Source organism: Nematostella vectensis, chromosome 11, assembly GCF_932526225.1.
Source record: "Nematostella vectensis chromosome 11, jaNemVect1.1, whole genome shotgun sequence".
Classification (NCBI taxonomy): domain Eukaryota; kingdom Metazoa; phylum Cnidaria; class Anthozoa; order Actiniaria; family Edwardsiidae; genus Nematostella; species Nematostella vectensis.
The window spans coordinates 7,047,544-7,069,567 of NC_064044.1; the positions used below are offsets into that span (position 1 = coordinate 7,047,544).

At 41.1% G+C, this 22,024-nt stretch overlaps 1 protein-coding gene across 1 annotated transcript; it reads right to left on the reverse strand.

Annotated features, from left to right (window-relative positions):
- Positions 1 to 665: 665 nt before the first annotated feature.
- On the reverse strand, positions 666 to 18,235 carry LOC5505256 (serine/arginine repetitive matrix protein 2). The gene is made up of 16 exons (XM_001626073.3): positions 17,795 to 18,235; positions 14,042 to 14,218; positions 13,759 to 13,809; positions 13,497 to 13,610; positions 12,719 to 12,798; positions 11,623 to 11,725; positions 10,943 to 11,003; positions 10,722 to 10,816; positions 10,111 to 10,260; positions 8,564 to 9,558; positions 8,207 to 8,334; positions 7,470 to 7,577; positions 6,938 to 7,060; positions 5,807 to 5,945; positions 3,737 to 3,821; positions 666 to 3,211 (listed from the first exon to the last, which is right to left on the reverse strand). Exons 1-16 carry the CDS (start codon positions 17,906 to 17,908, stop codon positions 1,976 to 1,978), a joined length of 3,759 nt encoding a protein of 1,252 aa, XP_001626123.3. The 5' UTR covers positions 17,909 to 18,235; the 3' UTR covers positions 666 to 1,975.
- Between the last annotated feature and the right edge of the window lie 3,789 nt (positions 18,236 to 22,024).

Genomic DNA, 22,024 nt, shown 5'->3' on the forward strand with positions numbered 1-22,024 from the left:
TTGTTTTACAAAGGAGTTCTTTTGTCTCTATTCTTCTTGTTCTTTGTGTGGAGGTGCGGATATTGTTCATTTGCCCAATCAAATTGCAGCTTGTAAGAGCTGCATACTGACCCAGAATTAGCCCTGGATTTTTTTTAGCTCAAGTAGTGTAAAACATCCCACTGTTTAATGTTCATTTATTTCTCTGAGCTTTTTACTCATGCTTGCATGATCCTTATGTTAACAATTGGCAAACATCAGTATTCTGTATTGATGGGCTTGGTGTGGCATGTTTCACTTGTTAAAAGAGGAAAAAGGAGGCACTGAATGAGCATTTAGGGTACTTTGTCATGGGGGAATAGGTTTTCTGATCAGCCAATTCACACCTAAAATGGTACCCAGATTACAGATAAAGGGGTGTAAGGGAGGCTTATATGGCGATAAAAAAGAGCAAATGCAATATTCCAACACCTATTTTTAAAAAAAACTCTACTTTGGTCTCAAAATCAGTCCTTTCTTCTTGAGTCTAAAGAGCAAAACGTTTCGGCAAATACTTTTTCCTCTAAGACGAGGCTTCTGTTTTGGTGAACTAGAAAAAGGGCTTACTCCGGCAGTGGGTGTTCAGATTCCCCCAACTATCCATGTCCCAAACTCAGACAGGGTTTTATATGAATTACACATACTAGTTTTATATTTGTTCCTTAAAAATATTTTTTACTAAAATTTACACAAATGTGGTATCCTCTATACTCAACTAGCTACCCTCAATTCTGACTCTGAAATATTTTTTTGCTAATATTGATTGTATTGTTTGTCAATTAAAATATATCTAGAAGAGGGGGGATGGGTCATAAGGGGTAAAGTCAGATGGAGGGGAGAAGATGTTTAAGCTGAAGAAATTTGAGTTGTTGTAAAACTACTCTCAGAATAAAGGTTTCCTGTGCTAAGAGGTGACCTCTGAGGAAATGCAGGGACTGGAAGCCCAGTCAGAATGTCTGGGAAAAATGCTCCTGTACATTGTTCCTCTCACAATTCAAGTATTTGCTTAGAACGACTTACAGGAAACTACACACCTGGACAGATGCATAAATTACAATTCTTTGTCAATAATATGACTGGCTTTAGAAGTAGTCATTTGAGATACACTATGTGTTTGTTAATAACAATATTGTTGCCATGCCTTAAATAAAAGGTTTTCTCACTTACTCTCACATTTTTCTGCGGAATACAGAATATAATGACCCCTCTAAAATGTTTATATACACAAATTTGTACAGGAAAATACAGAGGGGGGATAAGGGGTCATGAGTTTTTGAAAATTTAAATTGTATTTACAAGGAAATGTGAGGAATGAATACAAGTTAAACTTGCTTGTTAGACTTGAAAAATGCACACAGCTACCAAAAGTATCACTAGAAAACTCTTGCTGATAATAATGATCCCCCAGGAGTGAAATAAAAAGAGAGCAGGATGTGTCATTTAGACTTTGCAATGGTTAAATACTTTGATAAGTATTTCCCTGAGTTTTAGCAGGTCTTGGACCGCACCCAGGACGTTTTTGAAGGAAGATGAGAGGGTTCCACTTTTACAAGTCCCCTGTCCACATAAAACTACTAAAACGGCAGTTCTACAACCAAAAAGAAACCATGGATCTCAAAATATATCTGACAATCGCAAAAAAGGAACAATTCATACAATTATCAAGGTAAAGCCATCATAATTCTGAAGTTATTTATTTACCCCTAAGTACTTTTTGGTTGAAGAATTGTCATTTGACATTGTCTGTTTGCACTAGGGATGTTTACTTGTAAAGAAGGTGTTGCTGATTGTGAAAAAAGGCGATTCCACTTTACACGTCTCCTGTCTTTTATATGCCAGGTAAAATAAGGTGGTTCCCAAAACCTGGGACCCTTTAAGGTCCCTGTATTGTGATGTGTCATAGAGCTGGCCTAGAAATAATGGCAGTGCAACCCTTGGAGACCCTGTTTTTGGCGGTCTAGTAGTAGATGGCACTGCGATCATGTGAGTGCCTCCTGCGTAGCTCTCCTTCACATCCAGCACACATTTTCTGGTGTCTCTCCACTTGCACTCTCTGGCATCGAACACACACTGGCTTATCAGCAATGATTCTTGCCGACATGGCATGCAAGTCCTTAGGGTCAGGCTCGCTACGCGGGTGACCATCCGACCTGGTAGAGGAGGTGTCCGAGTACCAGGACGTTTGATTGGGGCCGGCTGACAGACTCCGTAGCCCCTCTCGGGACTTCTGTACTGCTAGATAGGAAGGTGGGGAGGGGCGGTAGGCTGGAGGGCGGTGCTCAGATGTGACACTGCTGGATAGGCGCCCTGAAGATGAGGAGGATGAAGACGTGTCCATCTCATAGGGGCGTGGTCGAGCCCCATGATCCTGTCTTGAGGCTGTCCCGTTAGCTGTTCCTGCATACATGACTCTAGACTGCCTTCTTGGCTCTTCATTGTATTTGCTGGTGTCGTTCGACTGACGGTATTTAAGAGTAATTGATGCAGATGAGACTTTTCTCTCTGGAGGGCGTGGTCTTGTAAACTCCTCCTTGTCTCTTGAAGCATCAGCGGAGTGTCTGCTATCAGATGGGCTGACATCTTGATTTGAGTACTGGGAGCCGTACGAATGACGCTGCGACAGAGGAGAGTGTTTAGATGTTGGAGACCGCTGGGGTACCGGGGAATTTTGTGATACTGGGGATCGCTGTGACACCGGGGATCGTTGCGCTTCTGTTTCTCGTATCGGAGATCTCTGAGAATACCTGTGCCCTTCCGGCGAGCGTTGTAAATCGTTCGATCGTTGTGCATCGCGTGCCATATTGTACAACTCGGGCGCAACACGACGCAACTCGCTGGCATCTAGGCGCGAGTCGCTTGCAACACCCCTATCTCTATTCGCTACCGGCTGTTGCCTTATACTCAGGCCTTGCATTTTCGCGGAGACTTCATCGTGCTCGTAATGTGAAGGACTGTAGCAAAGCGAGTCTGGCTTGATCTTCTGAGAGCATGATCCATCTCGGGTATTTGATTCGCGTACCCTAGACACAAAATGATTACTTGACGACCTCGTTGGCTTTTGAGGGAGCGTAGGCGTCATTGTACCGTTTGCATTGTAGTATTCGCCATGATGTCGGCCAGGGCTGTGATTAAGGTTTTCAGACGTGACGGAGTACGCGTCCTTTTGCGAAGGGATATTCCGCGGTAAGACACGCTGAAATTACAGGAATGAAATGGATACTTAGTGGCTTTCTTTCGGTTTGTAGTTTGATACATTAATTTTGTAACAAGAAAATGTTTACTTATAATCAATTAAATCATTAATTTAGCTACTTTAGGTAATCATTTTGAACAAGCGTTTTGTGAACCCAAGTGACAACTGGTTAATAGCAAAAAAGGAAAACACACACATAAAAGCAAAACATGTATATGAAAACCGAGGGAAGGTGAAGCTTCAAGAACTAAAAACGAAGGGAATAGATAACGCTCTTTGAAGAATTTTGTATGTTGGCCATCTACATCTGTTCCTATAATGATTGGAAAAATACAGCCAAAATGTGTTTGATGCATGGGCAATAAGTATTAAGAGTTCAAACTCAATACAATTCCACATCAATGTTTACAAGAAAAATTGAAGAAAAGTATATCCCAACTCTCAAGAACTGTTTAGCGTTCGTTCAAATCTTTCTACCGGAAAACCATACTGAGAAATCTAGAATTTTCTATTTATTGTACTTACGTGGTGTTGTAGATTTTGCTGCTGTTGGCGCAAGATCATGTCGTCTCGGATTCTTTGCTGTCGAAGAAACTCTTCTTCTTCTAGTCTGCAATTCAGCGAGAGAACGGATTTATAAATTAGTGCGAACACGTATAAGGCAAGCTTGCGGTTAGAGTGGAGCTAAAACCGATACATATCTCTGAGTCAAGCGCGAACTAAATCAAAGATACCCAATTCTATATTTAGTTTTTGGGTAAATTCTGTAGATTGTTTATAAGAATATGCTACATTTGATACAAAAAAGCAATCAAATTCCTCTAATTTAATAAAAAAAATAAGAGCTTTGACTTTAACATTTTTGCCTCGATGATGTTGTTTACTTTAATCTTGTAAAAATCCTGGATTAATTGAAAATTTAGTTCATATTTCATTCTGTAAGCATCTCCGACATCAGAAAAACTGTCTCGTATCACACAAATATGGCTATTTTGGTAACCTTCATTTTGGCTACGCTTTTCTAGACTCAAGAATTCTCTAAACGGGAACGGAGAAGGGAGCATAAAGACGAAAGAGGTTTATTGCGCGTGTAAAAAATCAGAGTGAAGGAGGCGCAAGCGGGGAAGGGATGATGGGACGCTTTCTTGTTCAACCTTTTCCGTTTTTCTCTTTTCCTCTTTTTAACAACTCTGATTTTGACACGCACGGAAGCTCGTGACACCACTTCCTTTTCTGCCCCGTTTCATTTGCTAATGAAAAGCAGGCTTTAAGGCTGGTTCTCACGACCACGTAAGCAGAGATGGAAGCGTAAGAGTCTTATGTCGCGTGAGAACCGGCTCGACGTAAGCGCAAGGTTTTACGCATGCTCCGTTCGTAGGCTAGTGCCCATACCTCGTCGACGAGTTTGGTTAATTTATGCTTATCTCCCGCTTATGCTTACGTCGCTCGTGAGAACCAGCTTGGTAGAGTTTTCGATGCGCACATTTAGAACAGGGAAGAAAGGGGACGAGGCGATTAAATAAGAAAAGGCCCTGTAAGCTTTTTCGAGAAAAAAAAAATCAGCATCACATTTTTTCATTGTGTGTCATATTTCGCAAAGGAGAAATGGTAAACGACGAAAAAGCATGTAGCAAAGTTGATGTTCGGAATTATTGCCGCTTTACGGGCAGTTTTAAATACTACGATAAAAAGCGCAGAAGAGCATATTCGAATTGTAAACGTGTTGATGGATAAGCTTTTTACGCAAAATTGCATCGAGTGAAAAAAAAAGCACGCCAAAAATTACAAGTTGTAGAAAATAACAAACGAAAAGAGAAAGCAAGAGAAAGGCAAGGCAGCGTGCGAAAAAAAAAATACTGCGCTAAAAAATATCCACGTTGAGACTAAGGTTTGAGGAGCCTTAGGTCTAAAACCACTTCAAAACAATCATTGCGGTTAAACAAAGTTTGTATATACCCTCAGAATGTGGAATACAAAATATTAGCACAGCAGAAAGCGCGGGAAAAGCTATGGGGGTGCGCGGGCATTGTTATGCAATGTCTATTTTTAGTATTTTTTAGTTTTTACAGATTTTACTGTGGAATTTAACATCACAGTAGCAGGCAATTGATACATAAAATCTAAGTAATTTCGTTATCTTATTAACAACTAAGTGATTCTCTCCAAAAAATAACAGTCGTAAATATTAACAAGACAACATATCTGGTTTGAGGGAAAGGTAGATTGCTTGAGCAAATAAACCGAAAATCGTTCAGTACGCAATTTCACAAATAATCAATTCTTGCAAGAAATCTTTTAATATGAAATAATCAAATACAATCAATTAAAAAAAGCTTAATGAAAGTTTGCAACGTTCTTGAAGACTGTTTCTGCAAAAAAATATACTCGCACATTGTCGCTTTTTTACAAGACCGTTTCCCACTGCGTTTGATTTAATTCTCATTAATTTAAAAGGAAAACTTTTGATCCTACTTTTCAAACGACACCGTACTAAAACGTCAAAAACAGGCTTGTATGCCTTAGGGAAAAGCAGTCGAAAGGTAATTATCTGGGGTTTTCAGTTGGTGTTTCTTCTAGAAAATGCTTCACACATACCGTGCGAACTCGGAGGAGTGTTCCTCGAGTTTTCGTCTTAGTTGCTGGATCCTTTCGTGGCAAACATCTCTCTTCTTGTTCGCGTACATGATGTTGTTCGTGGAGATGCCGGGAAGGTCGGCCGCCTTACTAAACAGAACTGAAGAGATTCAGGGGAGCAGTGTTAATAAGAGTTTACAGGTCGCGTAAGGAATCGTGGGAAGACGCAAGTGACGCCGTCTTTTTCACCCCCCCCCCCCCCTCCCTCGCCCTGCAAGCTAGAGGGGTTAAGGAAAACGGGGGGGGGGGAGTCCTATTAACAGTGCCCGCTGTATCCACTTAGCCCCCCCTCCCCCCGTTTTCCTTAACCCCTTTAGCTTGCAGGGCGAAGGGGAGGGGGGATGAAATGTGGACCGACGGCGTCACAGGGCACGAAAGGATGTGGGAAAATGCGAGCGACGCCATCTCTCACAATTCCCCGCGCGCCTCGTAACCCAAAGAGTCAAGTTTCATTTCGGTCAAAAGAATAAACATGCGGTTTCGTACTCCATTTATCTGCCAAATAACTCTCCCTCAACGCACACTTTGTTTTAATAGCACGGCAAAGGCATTAAAATAACGTTTTACAGTGGAACCTGGATTTTACGATATGCCTCGGGAGAAAGAAAATGTATCGCAAAATCGAGGTATCGTTGCAAAGAGGTCCTCGATTTTACGATACAAAAAAATCCATTAAAAATATCGTTGTAGCGAGGTCGGGTTAATTAACCTTTACAAAGTAATGATATTGTAACTGTACTCTAGGGTAAGACTGTTCTGTTACTCTCTGTCAGACTGTAACCTGTATTTAACAAGATCTCTCAAGTCAAAAAATCGATTAAGTGTACTGTATGTGTGTGGTGTCTTTTTTTTTTCTGTTTTTGTTGATAGTCAGAACAAGTAATATCGTTGTATCGAGGTCAAAATTACGCTTGGAGAAAAAAAATTTGTATCGTAAAACCGAGAATATCGTTGTATCCAATATCGTTAGATCGAGGTGATTTCTTATACATTTCACTGTATTTCCGCCGGGAGAAAGGAATGCCATTGTAAAATCGAGGTTATCGTAAAATCCAGGTTCCACTGTATTTCTTAAATAAAGAGAGATCGCACCTGAAGCATCGGAGCAGTGGTTAGTAGCGTCTTGGTACTTAGAGGCGTTCTCGGCATTACGAGACTCCATCATGAGGCTCTCGGCCTCAGCGAACAAGACTTCGCACTCCTCTCGGTAACGGCCTGCAAACAACATCTATCATCAACAACAACAACAAACATCATAACATGATGAATAACAAACAACTGAGCTTCGGCTCTGGAAAAATCCATTATCCATTATCACCAACAACAAAACAAAAACTAACATGAACAACAACAACAAACAATCCAGCTTCGGCTCGCTTGGAAGTATTATCCATTATCAACAACAACAACAGCAACAACAACAACAACAACAAACAACATTAACAACAACTCAGCTTCGTTGAACAAGACCTCGCACTCCTTAGTACCCCACTATAACGGCCTACATATAACATTGTCCTTTGCTTAGCTCAGTCGTTGTCTCCGCTTCGCGGCTTTTTGGTAGTGAAATTAGGAGCCTCTGGTACCCAGGGTACATTCTATAGCGCTTTTAAAAAGTACTCACTTTGAGCGTTCCGATTTGTAGGGCGACCGTTCATCACGGGGTGTCTCATGGCTTGTAAGGTCAGACTGTAATCGATCAGATCCTCGTCGCTGCCACCATGGTTTGTATCTTTGGAGGATAAGAATACAGGGTAACATATAAAAACATTCAGACAGTACTCTTTTACATACTTTTAACGTCCTCCACACTGCAGTTCGACCCCACAGCTTTTTTTATTTTCAAATTATATTTGGAAGTTTACCGGTAAAACGACGCCATTTTGGCCAAGAGTAGCTGCCATATATTGCCATCTTACCAATTGTAGAAAGAAAAATTTTCGAAATATTATCGAAATATTTCGATTAAATTTAGTTAATGAGGTATAATTTTGTTTTTCACATGGTTATTTCGAGGTTTTAATAGTAGTAGTAGTAATAATAGGCCACTTGCACTAATAAATCACGTGACTTTTTGAGTGGCAAATTTCCGCCAAAATAAACACAGAAACAACTGCGGCCGTCACACCTGATACATAAATCTCTGACATAGAACATTACAAGATGATTTATAAGCGCGGAATAAGATTTTGTTGTTGTTATTTTGCCGCCAAAAGCCGGAGCGCGCGCGTGGTTGCCACCCAGAAAGTCACGTGATTGCTTAGTGCAAGTAGCTTATTGTCTTTTGATGTTGAATGAAAGCAACAACAAAGCGTTGCTGACTAGGGCGTTGTCATCCTTGCGGTACTGCGGCGTTCTTACCGGTAAAGCTGACGGAGCCGGCGGCGGACCCTATGCCGCTGTCGTGGCTCGGGGAGCGTAGATAGTCATCAGATTTGGAGTCGTACAACCTGAGGATCTCCTCCTTGCTGGTCAGCCGCTGCTCCGGTCTGACAAACACGTAAGAGTGCTCTTTAGGTATTGTTTTAAGTACTGGTATCTCATTAGGACCGTAACGGTTAAACTGGCGGAGCATGATACAAGGGGGGGGGGGGGGAGGGGGTACGGATTCCCCTGGCCGTTAGGTACTGATTACTTACGCACGTTTACTCGCGCTTTCACAAAATTTCTCAAGTTTGAAAATAATTATACCCGATGGTAACCCTGTGGTGTGCTCACCTTGTGTCTATCAATTCCAAGTTTCCATTCATTTCCGTAGAACAATCGGAAGGTCTCCGATCCTTAATCGACCCTTTAGCCTTCAGCGGCGCCTTCACACCGATTGCCACAGTCGGCCTCATCGCGTTGAAGATCGCGCTCCCGATTCTACGAAGTCCAGTCTTTTTTGGCTTCTCCTTAGCCGACCCCGTACTTCCCAACTTCCGGCGTTTATGTTTGTCTGTGACGTCACTTCCGCTACTCGATGTCCGATGCAACGCATTTTTAGAAGAACCCTCGTCTAGTGCATCCACCGATTTACTCCGCCTTGTGCTCACACGAAACCGACTGCTTAGCTTTAAGGCTTGTCTCTTTTTACCGCTGTCCTGTGGTTTTAGCGTGTTTTCCGGTTCGCTATTGCTTCCGTTAGCGTGTTTATTTCTCGCGTGTTCACTTCTCGCGTGATCAGTTTCTGCGTGTTCATTTTTCGCGTGATCATTTTTCGTGTGTTCACTTCTTGCGTGACAGTCTTTTGCGTTCTCGTTTCTGGTGTGACCATTCCTTGCGTGCTCACTTCTCGCGTGATCACTCTCCGCGTGACCGTGAGCTTTCAGCGTGTTATCCTCTTCCGTGAAATACTCGTAACGCTCAGCGCGCGTTATCGGACTATCATGCGCCTTGAGGGTGTCGTCTGAGCCGCCGCGTGAACGACTGTTCGTTAGAGTGCTGCTGTGTGATCGAAGCGTGTCCGTGTCTTCAATCGTGCTAATGTCGAATACCCCGGAAGGTGACTGAGAGGACTTGCGATGCCTTGACCGCTCCACATCGTGACGCCCCTCAAAGCTGAGTCGCTTGGAGGTGGGGGTGCGCAAGGTGGCGCCGTTAACGTTGATTTTCTCCGTAGGGGCGGAGTCAATGTTGACAGGCGTGCCGTCTGGATTGGCGTAGAGGAGGAGGAGTGGTTGGTAGTGGCAGCTTCGACACTTGTCACGGATCACGGACCAATCAGGACCGATCTGTCAGAGAAAGAACTTTTTACAGCAATACTGTGATACCCCCCCCCCCCCCGAGTTTATAAAATTGACCTCTAAAAATGGTATCTCACTGGTCCAGCGAAATTATTAGGTTTTCATACAAAGATTTGGCAAATTGAAACGATGCTGTGGTTTTCAACTGTAAAGAACGCCAAGATCCCAACTCCATTTTATGCCCCTGCTCAACACAAAAAGTGAGTAACTGAAAGGCTTCAAACTTGGATGGTTCATTTTTTTTTTCGGACAGTTCTATAAGCAAATCAAAGTATGTAGTCGTCAGCCCTAATTGGCTGAACACAATGACTAAACACGTGACTAAAACCTTCAGCTCTCATTGGAAACGCAAACAACACGTGACAAAAATCGATGTCAGCCTGTGACCGTAACCGTCAGCTCCGTTCGGATGAACACACAACATGTGTTTAAAACCTTCAGTTATCATTGGATAAGCACACGCCACGTGACCAAAACCCTAAGCTCTGATTGGCCACATTTGTTTGGACACGTGACTAAATAACGCTGTCTGCGTCTCACCTCTTTGACTCGCGCATCGTCGAAGTAGATCCATGTCTTGAGCTTGCTGTGGAAGAAGAAGGTCGAGTAATGCTTGCCGTAGTACGTGACGATACCCACAAGGCGTAGCGTGGCGTGCGCGGCCCGGTCATCACACACTTGATTGAACAGCTAGCGACGAGAAGGACAAAGGTGAGTATGGAGGAGAATAGCGAATTTATATTCAGGAAATTATATGGTAATGAATATCATGGTGATGAAGATGACGATGATGACGATAAAAGCAGCAAAGAAGATGATGAAATTTATTGCGATGACGTTATTGATGATGATGACGATGATGAGAATGACAGTGAAGATGCTGATTATAGTGATGATGACGATGGTAGCAATGATAATAAAATCATTGTGATGATGTTGTTATTGATGATTGTAGTGTCGATGATGATGTTAACAATGGTGATGATGATGTTGATAATGATGAAAATGAGGATGATAATGATGACAAGAATAACTGCGATGATGTTGTTATCGGTGCTGATGACGAGGATGCTTATGTTGATGATGATGATGACAATGATGATAATCATGACGACCGTTACGACTGCTATAATGATGGGTCAAATACATACGTATTGCAGTCTCAGGGTCGTTCCGATCACGTTCAATACGTCGCTGATGTGTTCCACGTCCGGTGATTCCGAGTCCCAGATAAGTCCAATACTCACTGTAACATAAGACACAGTAAACCAACTGAATTTGGGTGGGGTTCTACTGCGCATAGCTTAAAGATTGGGCCAAGTGATTTATTTGGTGATAGGATAACTATATGACCAATGTCAGAATTTCTTACCAATATCGGGGCAGTTAAAGAGCAATCTCTGCACTTGTATTCTCTCATCGCATTCAGGGCTCTGAAACAAAGCAAATGAGGTAACCACCATGGCGAAACCAGGAGTTCCCAAAACAGGGAGCCGAAACAAGTGTTTCAAAAAAGAGGGCGCGAATTTAATGTTCTTCCGTGTATTTCCTTATATTATTTGTTATTTGTAAGCCAAATATCTGAAAATAGGGGGGGGCACCCCTAGATCCGCCCCCCTGACCATCAGAAGACGCTTCTGTCACCCCTTTTTTTTTATCAAGGTATAAATTTGGAGGCCAACATATTAAACAGAATTGTACCGAAAACTTGGAATTATAGAAAAATGCCCCAGAAAATACACCTATTTCAATAAATGTTGACAGCAGAAAAGGCAAAGAATAGCAATTTCCAAATGGCAGTTCTTCGACCGTGTGGTGCTTATGGGTAGTAGTTATTTGTAAAAATGAAGGCGATGCCAGAGCCATAAATTAATTATATTAAATGGATAGTCGTATGTTTATCTAGATTTTTTTTTAATTTGGAATAAATATTTAGGGACCCGTGGGTCCTTTCGGTTGTAGAACTGTCATTTATCAATAGCCATTTGCGGTTTGAACTGAATGTTTTTTGAGGTATATGCACAAAAGACAATGCAAACGAGTTCAACATACGGGACATTCCCTGGTGTCTTCCCCAGTCCTACGCAGTAAGTTGCCAAAATGCCTCGAAGGGTCGTATTTCTCTCCTCGCTTCTCCAAAGCCTTTGCTTGAGAACTGGAGAAGAACAATATGACATGGGTAAAGTAATAGCATAAAAAGGCTAAATCACAAAACTGAATTTATAGGTTTAGATTGATTGAAGGTGATTGTCGAATGTAGTGGTACCTCTATTCTAGCATGGGCTATAAAGGGGGAGAGGGTCCCAGCACGGTTCACGAGTTTCAAAAATCGGAAATCACGTTTCTGGATAAACTGACGACAAGGATAAATCTTTACTCGGAAATCACGATTCGAAACGACGGATTTTAAAGAGCATATATCACGATTCACGCTGATCATATTTCGCCATTCACGGCGATTAACGGCGAAGGTAGCAATCACGGAACACGGTTTCACTTTGTCCTTTTCACAATTCACGATAAAGAAAAAGGCCGTTCACGGATCACGAAAAAAAACCTTACCGCCCAGGGGCTGTTCTCATAAGCGATCACACTCGGGACCTTACTAAGTGGCCGATAGGATAGGCGATTTAGAAATGAGGCGATTTAGAAATGAAACGAAATGGAACTGAGAATACTGTAAAAGCCGCCGAAAAATAAGTATAATTCGCAGCCGCCGCATGATGCTTGTTATACGTTAAATTTGTTGGCAATTATATTTATTATATATATTATTATTTGTCTGGCCGATTATAACAGACTATGTAACAGTAACAGTGAATAATGGATTAGAGAATGGTGACCGCGGCCGCTTAGTGGAGTTGGCCGCTTAATAGAGGTTTAAAGTACAGTATTTGAGTCACCAATATTAATGGACTTTGGAAAGTGGCCGCTAAACAGAGGTTGTCGCTAAATCCGAGCCGTAGCAGGCCCCGAAATATAAAGGGGCACGGTACAGAAACATCAAGAAGTTGTAGAGCCACAGCCCGCCCCTACTGGTTATTTATAATTTTTAAAAAATATTTGGGTGGCACGCCCCAATGCCCCACCCCCTGCTGCGGCCTTGTAGATAGAGGTACCATTGTACAAGAGCAAACCTGGTGCATACCATAGAGCAGATGCGGAAACATATCGAACAAGCTCAAAGAATGGGAATGGCTCTGATCTCTCGCCACATGGACAGATGGTCTGTAAAAAAAGTACATAAGAAGGTAAGAATTAAACGTATGAATACCAACAGCAATAGACAGAAAACATCATTATTACCCGAGTTATTACTGTACTGGCATGAGCTGTGGTAGGCCAGGGAGGCACACGCCCCTACTGGTCATTTCGTTATATATTTTTAAAATATTAGGGAGGTACATGGACCCTCTTCATTGTCACTTTTATCATCATCATCATTATCATCACCATCATCTCCATTCTCGTCATATAATCTTCACTATCATCACAATCTTCATCATCATCATCATCACAGTATCTTCATCATCATAATCATGACAATCATGATCATCACATTATAGCTGGCTATCACACCCTCTCCCTGTCCACCCCTAGCTACAGCCGCAGTGATTACATTATATGGGTGCTAGCCTCTCCCCTCCCCTAAACCAAGCCATGCCCTTGGCCAACACACCATAGGAGGGTTAGCCTCTCCCCTACTCACCCCTGGCCATCACATCATATGAGGGCTAGCTTCTCCCCTACCCTAACCATAGCTAAGGCCCTGGGCCATCACACCAGGGAAGGGGGGGGGGGGGGGGCTAGCCTCTCCCCTCCCCTTTAATTAGACAATCTTACTTATAAATATTAGATAATAATAGCCTATGAACTTGTTCACAGCACTCTAATAAATCTGTCTGTCTGTCATCACCTCCTCCTACCTGTTCAATCATCTGCATGGCAAACTTCTGATGGGAAATGCAGTGTTTGGCATTACAGCCATCATCATGTTCATTCATGGCCAGGTGAAAATGCATCCGGGACAAAATATTTTCCTGTAGAACAACAGATATGCAATTTTGCTATAAATTCTACATCCTTAACCCATCTCCTATTGAAGGAATGGCAGCAATTTTGTTAAGAGGGGGCAAATTAATATTATGTTGTAATTTTGACTGTTTGTCTGTGTAGAGCTCTACTTACAAAGCATTCGGCAGCATCATCCATGTCTCCAAGCTGGAACTTCCTTTGATCCTACAAGAAAAAAAATAATTTAATCAAAACAAAGGGAAACATATTTTACCTGAATAACTGCTGTCTAAATATTCAGGGGAAGATCCAGTATTTCTCAAAGGGTTGGGTGATGATGACAGTTAAATCTGTGGGTTTGAGTTTCTGAACATTTATTCTAAAATTTGAGTCTAAAAGGGGAAAGGGGTTTTAGTTTACCCTCTAGGTCCTTGCTTAATTTGACATCTCTACTCACCCTGAAAGTTCCAGCAAGAGCAAACCTCAAGGCGTCTGGGGGCAAGGCATCGTTACTGCTGTACTGGAACTCTTTAAATAAGTACTGAAGAGCACAGAATATGCAAGACTTGCCCATGCAATAGTGCCCCTTGATCTCGCGGAAACTACGCCGGAAAACGTCAAGGTGCCAAAACACCTATAGAAAAAACATAAAAAAACTAAGATTTATTACTGTAATCTTCAACCCTGCAATGATTAGGCTAAATAGTCATGTTTTGTATCAAAGTGTTATTCTAGAAAATGCCTTTTTCACTCAATCTTGTTTGGGTTTTGCAAAATATATTATAAATGCAGTATTAGCTAACTGAAAAGCTTATAACTGAAATGCTTTAAATTTGTTGGGTAATGACATTTGTGTGGTTTGAAAACCAAAAAGATGTTCTAAAAAATGGAGAACAAAATCAAAAAAGAAAAATGTATTTTTTCTACTATATCCATCACCTTTATGAACTAAACAAAACAGTGTGAACATCAACACTGAAAATAGATATTCATATTTGTAGATTTTTTAAATTTCTTTAGACAAATATCAAGCAAGAATTTGGTAATGATAGTTTTATTGAGACTTGATCCTTTACAGTATTTCCCTGTCCATGATATTAATTAATATATACATATATTTTTAAATAAGGATTAGATATCTAAAGCTAAAATATTATACCAAATTAAGAGCTAAATTCTATTTTTGGCTAGAGGGTATCATTCTAGAAAAAAATAGCCTATTACAATCTATACATGAGCTTTATCATGAGGATGGATGTCTTAAATCACTCATCACTTTATTGATATCAGAAAAGATAGAAGAAGAAGAAGAAGTATTATTCTCATCTTTTGGTGATTGGTTGGGGGATAGGTACACTAAATGGAACAGAACAGGGGGTATTCTAATAGATAGGACAGGACTTATGCTCATATATTTGTAATGGGATGGAGGAGGGCTGAATAACTAAATAAGACCATAAACTAAAGCTCTTGCGACAAGAATTAATCAAAATAGCAGTGTTTGGCAAGTCTATTCTATCCATGCAAAGTAATACCCCTATATCCTCTTGGGTATTCTATACCCAATCAAACAATGGAGAAATGCTAGTTTGAACTAAAATAGGAAAACAAATAATGGGATGGAATTTTGTTGATAGCAGCGGGTAGAAAAATACATAGTGTGAAAGAGGAAATGCTTGGAAAAATACCTTAGTTCTATATCACGCAGATCTATATCATGATAGACAGATTAATGAAGGGGGATTGTGGTTTGGAAGCATAGTTCACAACAGCTTTGTGAAGCAACCTTGGACTACTCTTATTGCAAACTATTGTCTCTAAGTGTCTGTTGACCTCTTCACTCTACTTGAAAGTCTACACAAAAACATTGTCGTTTAATCTCCCTTTTAATGTTTTCTTGTGCTATGGTGTAGACTATACTTAATTGATGCTTTAAAAAGTTGGGTCTTCTTTTTATTGCAAAATGGAACCCTTTATTAGCCCAAATCGTCAAGGAAGAGAATAATAATTTAAATATAAGGCAATCTCTCAATTTCATTATCAACGAAAAATTCACAGTAGTAAACTGAAACTTGGAGTTTGAGTTTGAGTTATCGAAATTTCAGTAGTCAGAGTTCCATTGTGTGATATTTATCATAAAAATAAGAGCTCTCTCTGCATAAATGAAATGGATTAACATCATTGCTGTGGTCTTTCTATGGATGGTGCAAAAGGAGGTCTTAACTCTCATGCTGTGAATGAATTAAAATGAGCACATAATGTAGACTTTTTTATAATATCATGAGAATGCACCTTTTAGAATAGGACAACTTTATATGGTTTTTATACGCTTTTTATATGGCTATGCATGAAAAATGTCAAAATAAATAAAAAGTAAATTAATATTGATCACTCCAAGTTAATTGCTTACCCATTAGGAAATCAAAAGTTGAAAAGTCTATGATGTATGGTGCCAGTTTGAAATTCTGATATATCTTAAAATTGATAACGAGTTAAAGCATTTCAAATTTAAATACTGTATAATTGTTATATCATGTTATAATTGAACTAAAATTGGTAAGGGCTAGATTAATAATAATCCCTAAACATAATTAAATTTGCGTCATAAATATCATAAATACGTCATAAATATCATGCAATAGTATGTTTTTTCTCATATATGTGTGAAAACTTTTAAAGTTTCTGTCATCAAAAAGGTTGTTTGCAACAAATGCATAATATTTATCTGGAGATGCTGTAGGGTTTTGCACGAAGGAGCACAATAAATGAATTCGCCAGCATTACAAGTATTGTTATTCTCTTGAATAACAAAAAAAAGATTATGCTTAGAATGATTTTGGAAACAAAAGCAAAATTCCTTGGGGCTTTTTGCTCAAATATTTCGCAACTCGCGAATTTCTTTGCTCATGCTTATCACCTTATTAAATTTATATCTCGTTTACACTTCTTTCGTGTAAGGGAAAAAAATGACTGTAAGTGTGAATCTTTTATTAGTTTATCAGTTTATGCATCAATAAAATAGTAAGTCACATTCGTCAAATTTTCCATATATTTTTTTTTCCATTTTTCCATATAGTTTCGATACCCAGCACTAAAATGGGTTCCACGAACGAATTTTTTTTTTTGTTTATTGGGAGTCAAGATTTTGTTCGTGGTAACAAACAGAACCAGAAATTCCTTACCACATATCAGGATCCATCTTGCTGATAGCTAATAAAACCAATTGTTTATATCTCGACAAGATACAAATTCTAAAATAACAAACCAAAAACTAAATAGAAAAAATCTTGAATCACCAGGAAATAGTTGCTTTTAAGCAACTATTCGAAGGCAAGCCAATTGCAAATGCATTCATCGATTTGACCTTTGAATAAAGGTACTGTTTTCGTTTTATATTTTGGCGTTGATGCTATCGGTAGTGAAGACACTATAGAAATACGAAGTCAAAACTTACCACCGTTAGAAGGCGGTTAAAAAAAACCCTGATCTTTTTGTAAAAACTCAGATAATTTCAGATACTTATAGGGTTAAAGTTGTCAAGTATCTTTAGTAAATAAAGCCAAAACACTTGAGGCTCACCAACTATACAATGACGCGAACTCGACTAGGATTATTGTGGCTTTGGTGAAATTTCTGAACTCCAAATTGGTCATTTAATTTTTTTTCTGTCACCCCACAAACTCTAGCACTCTCTTCTATGAAAATCATTTTTAATATTTGAAATATAGTAAAAATAGAGAAGTTTTCTGTTATGATTTGATGGGTATATTTAAAAGTTAAGACAAAGATTGACATACAATTTCGGTTGGATACGGTCTTGCGTGTACATACAAAGGTAGATTTCACTGCGTATGAATTCGAACTTATAATTTCTTCCAAAACCTTCAATTAAAGCCTTTATAAATCCATACATGGGAGCCAACATATATCTTATGTATACTATGTGTACTTCGTAGAAGCAATAACACACAATAGTTGTCGGTCTGAGGTTTGTATTTGATCAGATAAAGCGAGCGACTGACAACTATGAGAAATCACTGAAGTGGAAAAATTCCTTTGACGATCTACTACAAGCATCCCACATTTTGCTCAGAAAATTAAAACTCGCACAGACATATTCCTGTCTCTTTCGATTATATTATAATCTAACAAGATAGAGAATTTCTTAAGCTACATGGTTTCGATTACAAAAATTAGTATACACACTTACCTGAACTGCAGAATTTAAGAAGCAATTGTTTTCCCCCGGGTTGTTCAGGAGACCTTTATTTTGGATAACAGACATGGTTCTTCCCAATCGTTCATCACGGCCAAGAGTAGCCATCCTCGGGCCAAAATAGATAGCTATTCTTCTAATTCAGGGTAATATGAATCGTAGGAAACTCGTCCGCTGTGATTCGCAAACTTTTTCACACACGGTATCCTTATGGAGAACTCGCTCTGAACTCCAGTACAACTCTTGAAATGCGACGAATTTACACCAAAAACTGCATTATTCGCAGCAGAAATTTGACCACAACATCTTCTAGCATCTTATCAGTCCACGAGCTCTTTTAAAATCCCGTGAAATCTTTTGTCGAGTCAGTGTGGAACGTCGAATCTCAGTGTAGTCGAATATTTGTTCTTACCCGGTCGCCATTTTGCTACGATGTTATGTATATTCGTGACGTCACGGTGTGTTCAATGAAGGGGGAAATAGAGCGGATAACACATGTGGGACTGACATATCAACAACTCAACAAGATAATGATTTTATATTCAAAAGATAATTACAAAAGTGAATATCAAGAATTACCAATCATTATTTTTATCAAGAATACTTTGGGATTTCATCCCACCAGGATTTGTTAAAACCAATTAATCTGAAAAATAATGTCGTGTGACTTGACCTCACCGGAGGGTAGTTCCCGTATGATAATATAAGGAGTGACTCAGTTTTGTCAGATTTCTTAAAACACGTTTAAGAGATTATCCTACTTGGGTTGGCAAACAAACCGTTTGAATAAAAGCATCCTTAAAGTAATGGTTATATCAACCAATAACTGTTGTTTTTCTAGCTCGCTCGGTCATTTCATTTATTTCGTCCGCTTCAATCATTTTTCTTTTTTTTATCGCTCTAGAACTTTGTAAGTCGAGAATTTCCGCAGGAAATGGTGCCTAGTCTCTAACGTTTTAGAATATTACAGGTCTCCCACGCGCTCGCGGACTGCTTTTTACATTACGTACATATGACGTACACAAGAGGTAAGTAACCCCTCCAATTTTTAGAGATTTGGCATAAAAAATACTAAATAAAAATATAAATTCCAAGCTTTCTTAAATCCTCCCTCCCTTTGGTATTGGAACTACTGGACCCCTTCGACTTTGACTCGCTATAGATCACGTGAATAAAAGGAATTGTGAGTGAAAACAATCATATTTGCATTCTCCCCCACCATGGCCTGATGTAACACCGCCAAAGTGACCGCCCGCTGCTGTAAATTTTGCTCATACTTATGAGCCCCTGCCCCAACGCTAATACACAAAATACAGAATACTAGAATCTCACGCTGCACCGCATAATGCAACAACTGACTCGTGATAGCTTGAACCCTTTAGTAGCTAAGCCCCCACATACCTCTCTCGGCTGGTCACGTTGATTTTTTACAATTTTGCTTTACGCTCAACAGCACCTAGAGTGGCGACTGCTTGTAGTCTATCAGTGAGGGATTTTGTGGTGGGCATGAGAAAAAGAAATTGAAGATAATACCCCGCCCACATATCAGGGGCCTGGCCTCTTGCCAAAGGATCATACCGATCAATCCAGCAATATTAGCGGTTTGTAAAAAAAAAAAAAAAAAAAAAAACGAGGGCCATCGAATGGTTGATAAGCACATGCGAGCATAAGAACCCAGGACCCAGGTTGTTCTAAGGTGCATAAATAGAACTCAACATTAGAATTCCATAGCCGTAGCAGGCCTCGAAATATTGGGGGGGGGGGGGACGATACAGAAACATCAAGAACATATTGGGGGCACAGCCACGCCCCTACTGGTCATTCCCTTATAATTGTTTTTTTTTGGGGGGGAGGGGGACACGTGCCTGAATTCGAGCTGGCGACAGTTTGATTGAAGTAATATCGCTGAGAAATACATATTATTCGCTGCTTATATTTCAATAAATGAAATATGTTGTTCCATGAACGCTATAATGGAACTCAAAGCAACCGAAATAAGAGTATAAACTGGATCAACTCAAGTATATTAAGGCCTGGGTAGATTGCTTTTAGCATCGAATATAACTTATTGCAATAAACTTTGTTAACATCGCCTTAAATTCGTTCTTTTTGGCAAGATGATTGAAGTCGACGGCCTAAACATTTTCGTAATGTTTTCTTGCTGGTGATGACGTCACACAATAGATCACGTGACAAAATAGTTTTTTGCCTTTCCGCCAGTAAGAAAACAGCTTGGACAAAGATGTTTACTAAATAAGTGTTGACTTTATGTGTGTCATATGATAGCGTTTTAGCATCCATAATTTTCTCTGCCGTTAACAAGATATTAATTATTTTGTTAAGTCACGTGACCTGCTGCGAATTAAAATGTTGATTTGTGACCGAAAGGCTAAACTTTTCTTGCAGGTTAAGACATCAGTGTGCAGATGTGTTTCAAAGGAACATGAAAACATGCAATGTTTTCTTTTTCATAGTGTATCCACCAGCGGAGAATATTTTGAAATATTGATTTGCAAAAGTCACGTGATCGGCTGGATGACATCATCACTCAAAATAAAATATTACCAATCAGCTAACATTGCCGAGTTTGATGTTTTGACCAAAAATGGTGCATTTAAGGCAATGTTAACCCACTTTAAGGGAACTTTCAAAATTTCAACTGTTTTAGCTTAAGATCCAAGCCTTAATACACTTGAGAACTTTAGAATTTTAAGGAATGGACAGGGTTAGAAAGATAGAGTAGAGGTAAAATATATCCAAGGGAAACAAGGGGGGACTGGGTGGTTTCATAGAAACGAGGGGAACCCGCGCCGCGCCCCGCCGCGCCCCCCAGCCGGTCTTCCGTGGTCTAGGGTATACCCGAGGCCTGGGGTATGCCGTCTGGGGGACTGGGTGGTTTCATAGAACGGGCTGGGAGGCGCCCCGCCGAGCCCCCCAGCCCCGTCTCAGGCAGATCAAGGATCGCGTAGATTAATAATTGTCAATTATTAGCAATCATCAATCTACGTCGGGCGGGGTTCGGGTCGGGCGGGGTTCGGGTACGCAACTCTTTGGGGCGAAAAAGCAAAGGCCCCCATTGTGTGGTAACATGTGGGAACCTTGCAATTAGACCCTCGTCTGTCCTATAGTATACCGAGCATTCGGAGGATGAAGTGCGGAAAAGATTACTGCTGGCTAAAGGTCGGCCATGCAAACACGTGTAGCCAGAGGTGCATGGACACCTACTGCAAGGTGCACCACCAAAGGCTCCGTAAAGGCAGCCCCCTCCCCGTGCCGTGCAAGATCTGCGGCATAGGGACGCAGTCGGAGACGCGGTCGTGTCGCCCCTGCGGAGCGAATCGTGTAGGGCAGAGGATGCGCAGCACCGAGAGGCGCGCTCGGGAACAGTTCGCACTCGTCCTGTCTGATATCGCAGCCCGCGATACGGGCAATTAGAGACTGGGTGGCACAAGGCATACCCAAACACTCGTCCTGTATGATATCGTAGCCGGCGATACGGGCAATTAGAGACTGGGTGGCACAAGGCATACCCAAGCACTCGTCCTGACGTCGTAGCCCGCGATACGGGCAATTAGAGACTTGGTGGCACAAGGCATACCCAAACATGGACGCTTACATAGAGGAGATTCTCAATAGCATGCCTGACAAAGAGGCGCCTGCCGTACTAGCAAGGCTGGTCCAGAACATCCTGGACGAGGACATCTCGCTCGCTTACTCTCGCTTACTCTCGCTTACGCCGCTCGTTCCGGCAAAAGCGCGTCGGCGAGAGGCTGACAAAGAGGCCGCGAAGCAGGAGCCGTGGCGCGAGTTCGACCCGCTTCTAAAGCAAAAGGGCCCAGAGGGCTTAGATCCCGAGAAGTACTATTCTCTCTTTGTCGGCGGCGCCCATCTTCGGTTCCCAAGCGTGGATGCCACTCTACGGGGCCAAGACATAAGCGCCGGTGTTTACCAAGAGATACGGGATCTTGGTGAAGCAGGAGTCATTGCTCCAAAGCCGGTTATGCAGGGGCCTGATATCAATGACGATGGCTCAGTGTGGTGGGTCTCGCACGAGCGAGAGTCTCTGAGGGCAAACGCAGTGTTGCCACTGGTGCTCGAGATGGTAGACCCCGACCAGCGTCTTCACTCTTCACGGTCGTTGGTAAGGCCCCCGCAGAGCCATTGGCGCCAATCACGGAGGAGGAAGGGCGCTCGGAGCGCAGGATCGGTGGGTCATTAGTCAAA

Bases quoted from the DNA above. Each gene is read 5' to 3' on its own strand.
- LOC5505256 (XM_001626073.3), bottom strand. From the start codon at position 17,908: ATGGCTACTCTTGGCCGTGATGAACGATTGGGAAGAACCATGTCTGTT. The intron at 11,004-11,622 runs GTATGTTGAACT...GCTTTGTTTCAG, and splicing joins AAGACACCAGGGAATGTCCC to AGCCCTGAATGCGATGAGAG. The intron at 5,946-6,937 runs GTGCGATCTCTC...GAATCTCTTCAG, and splicing joins CCACTGCTCCGATGCTTCAG to TTCTGTTTAGTAAGGCGGCC.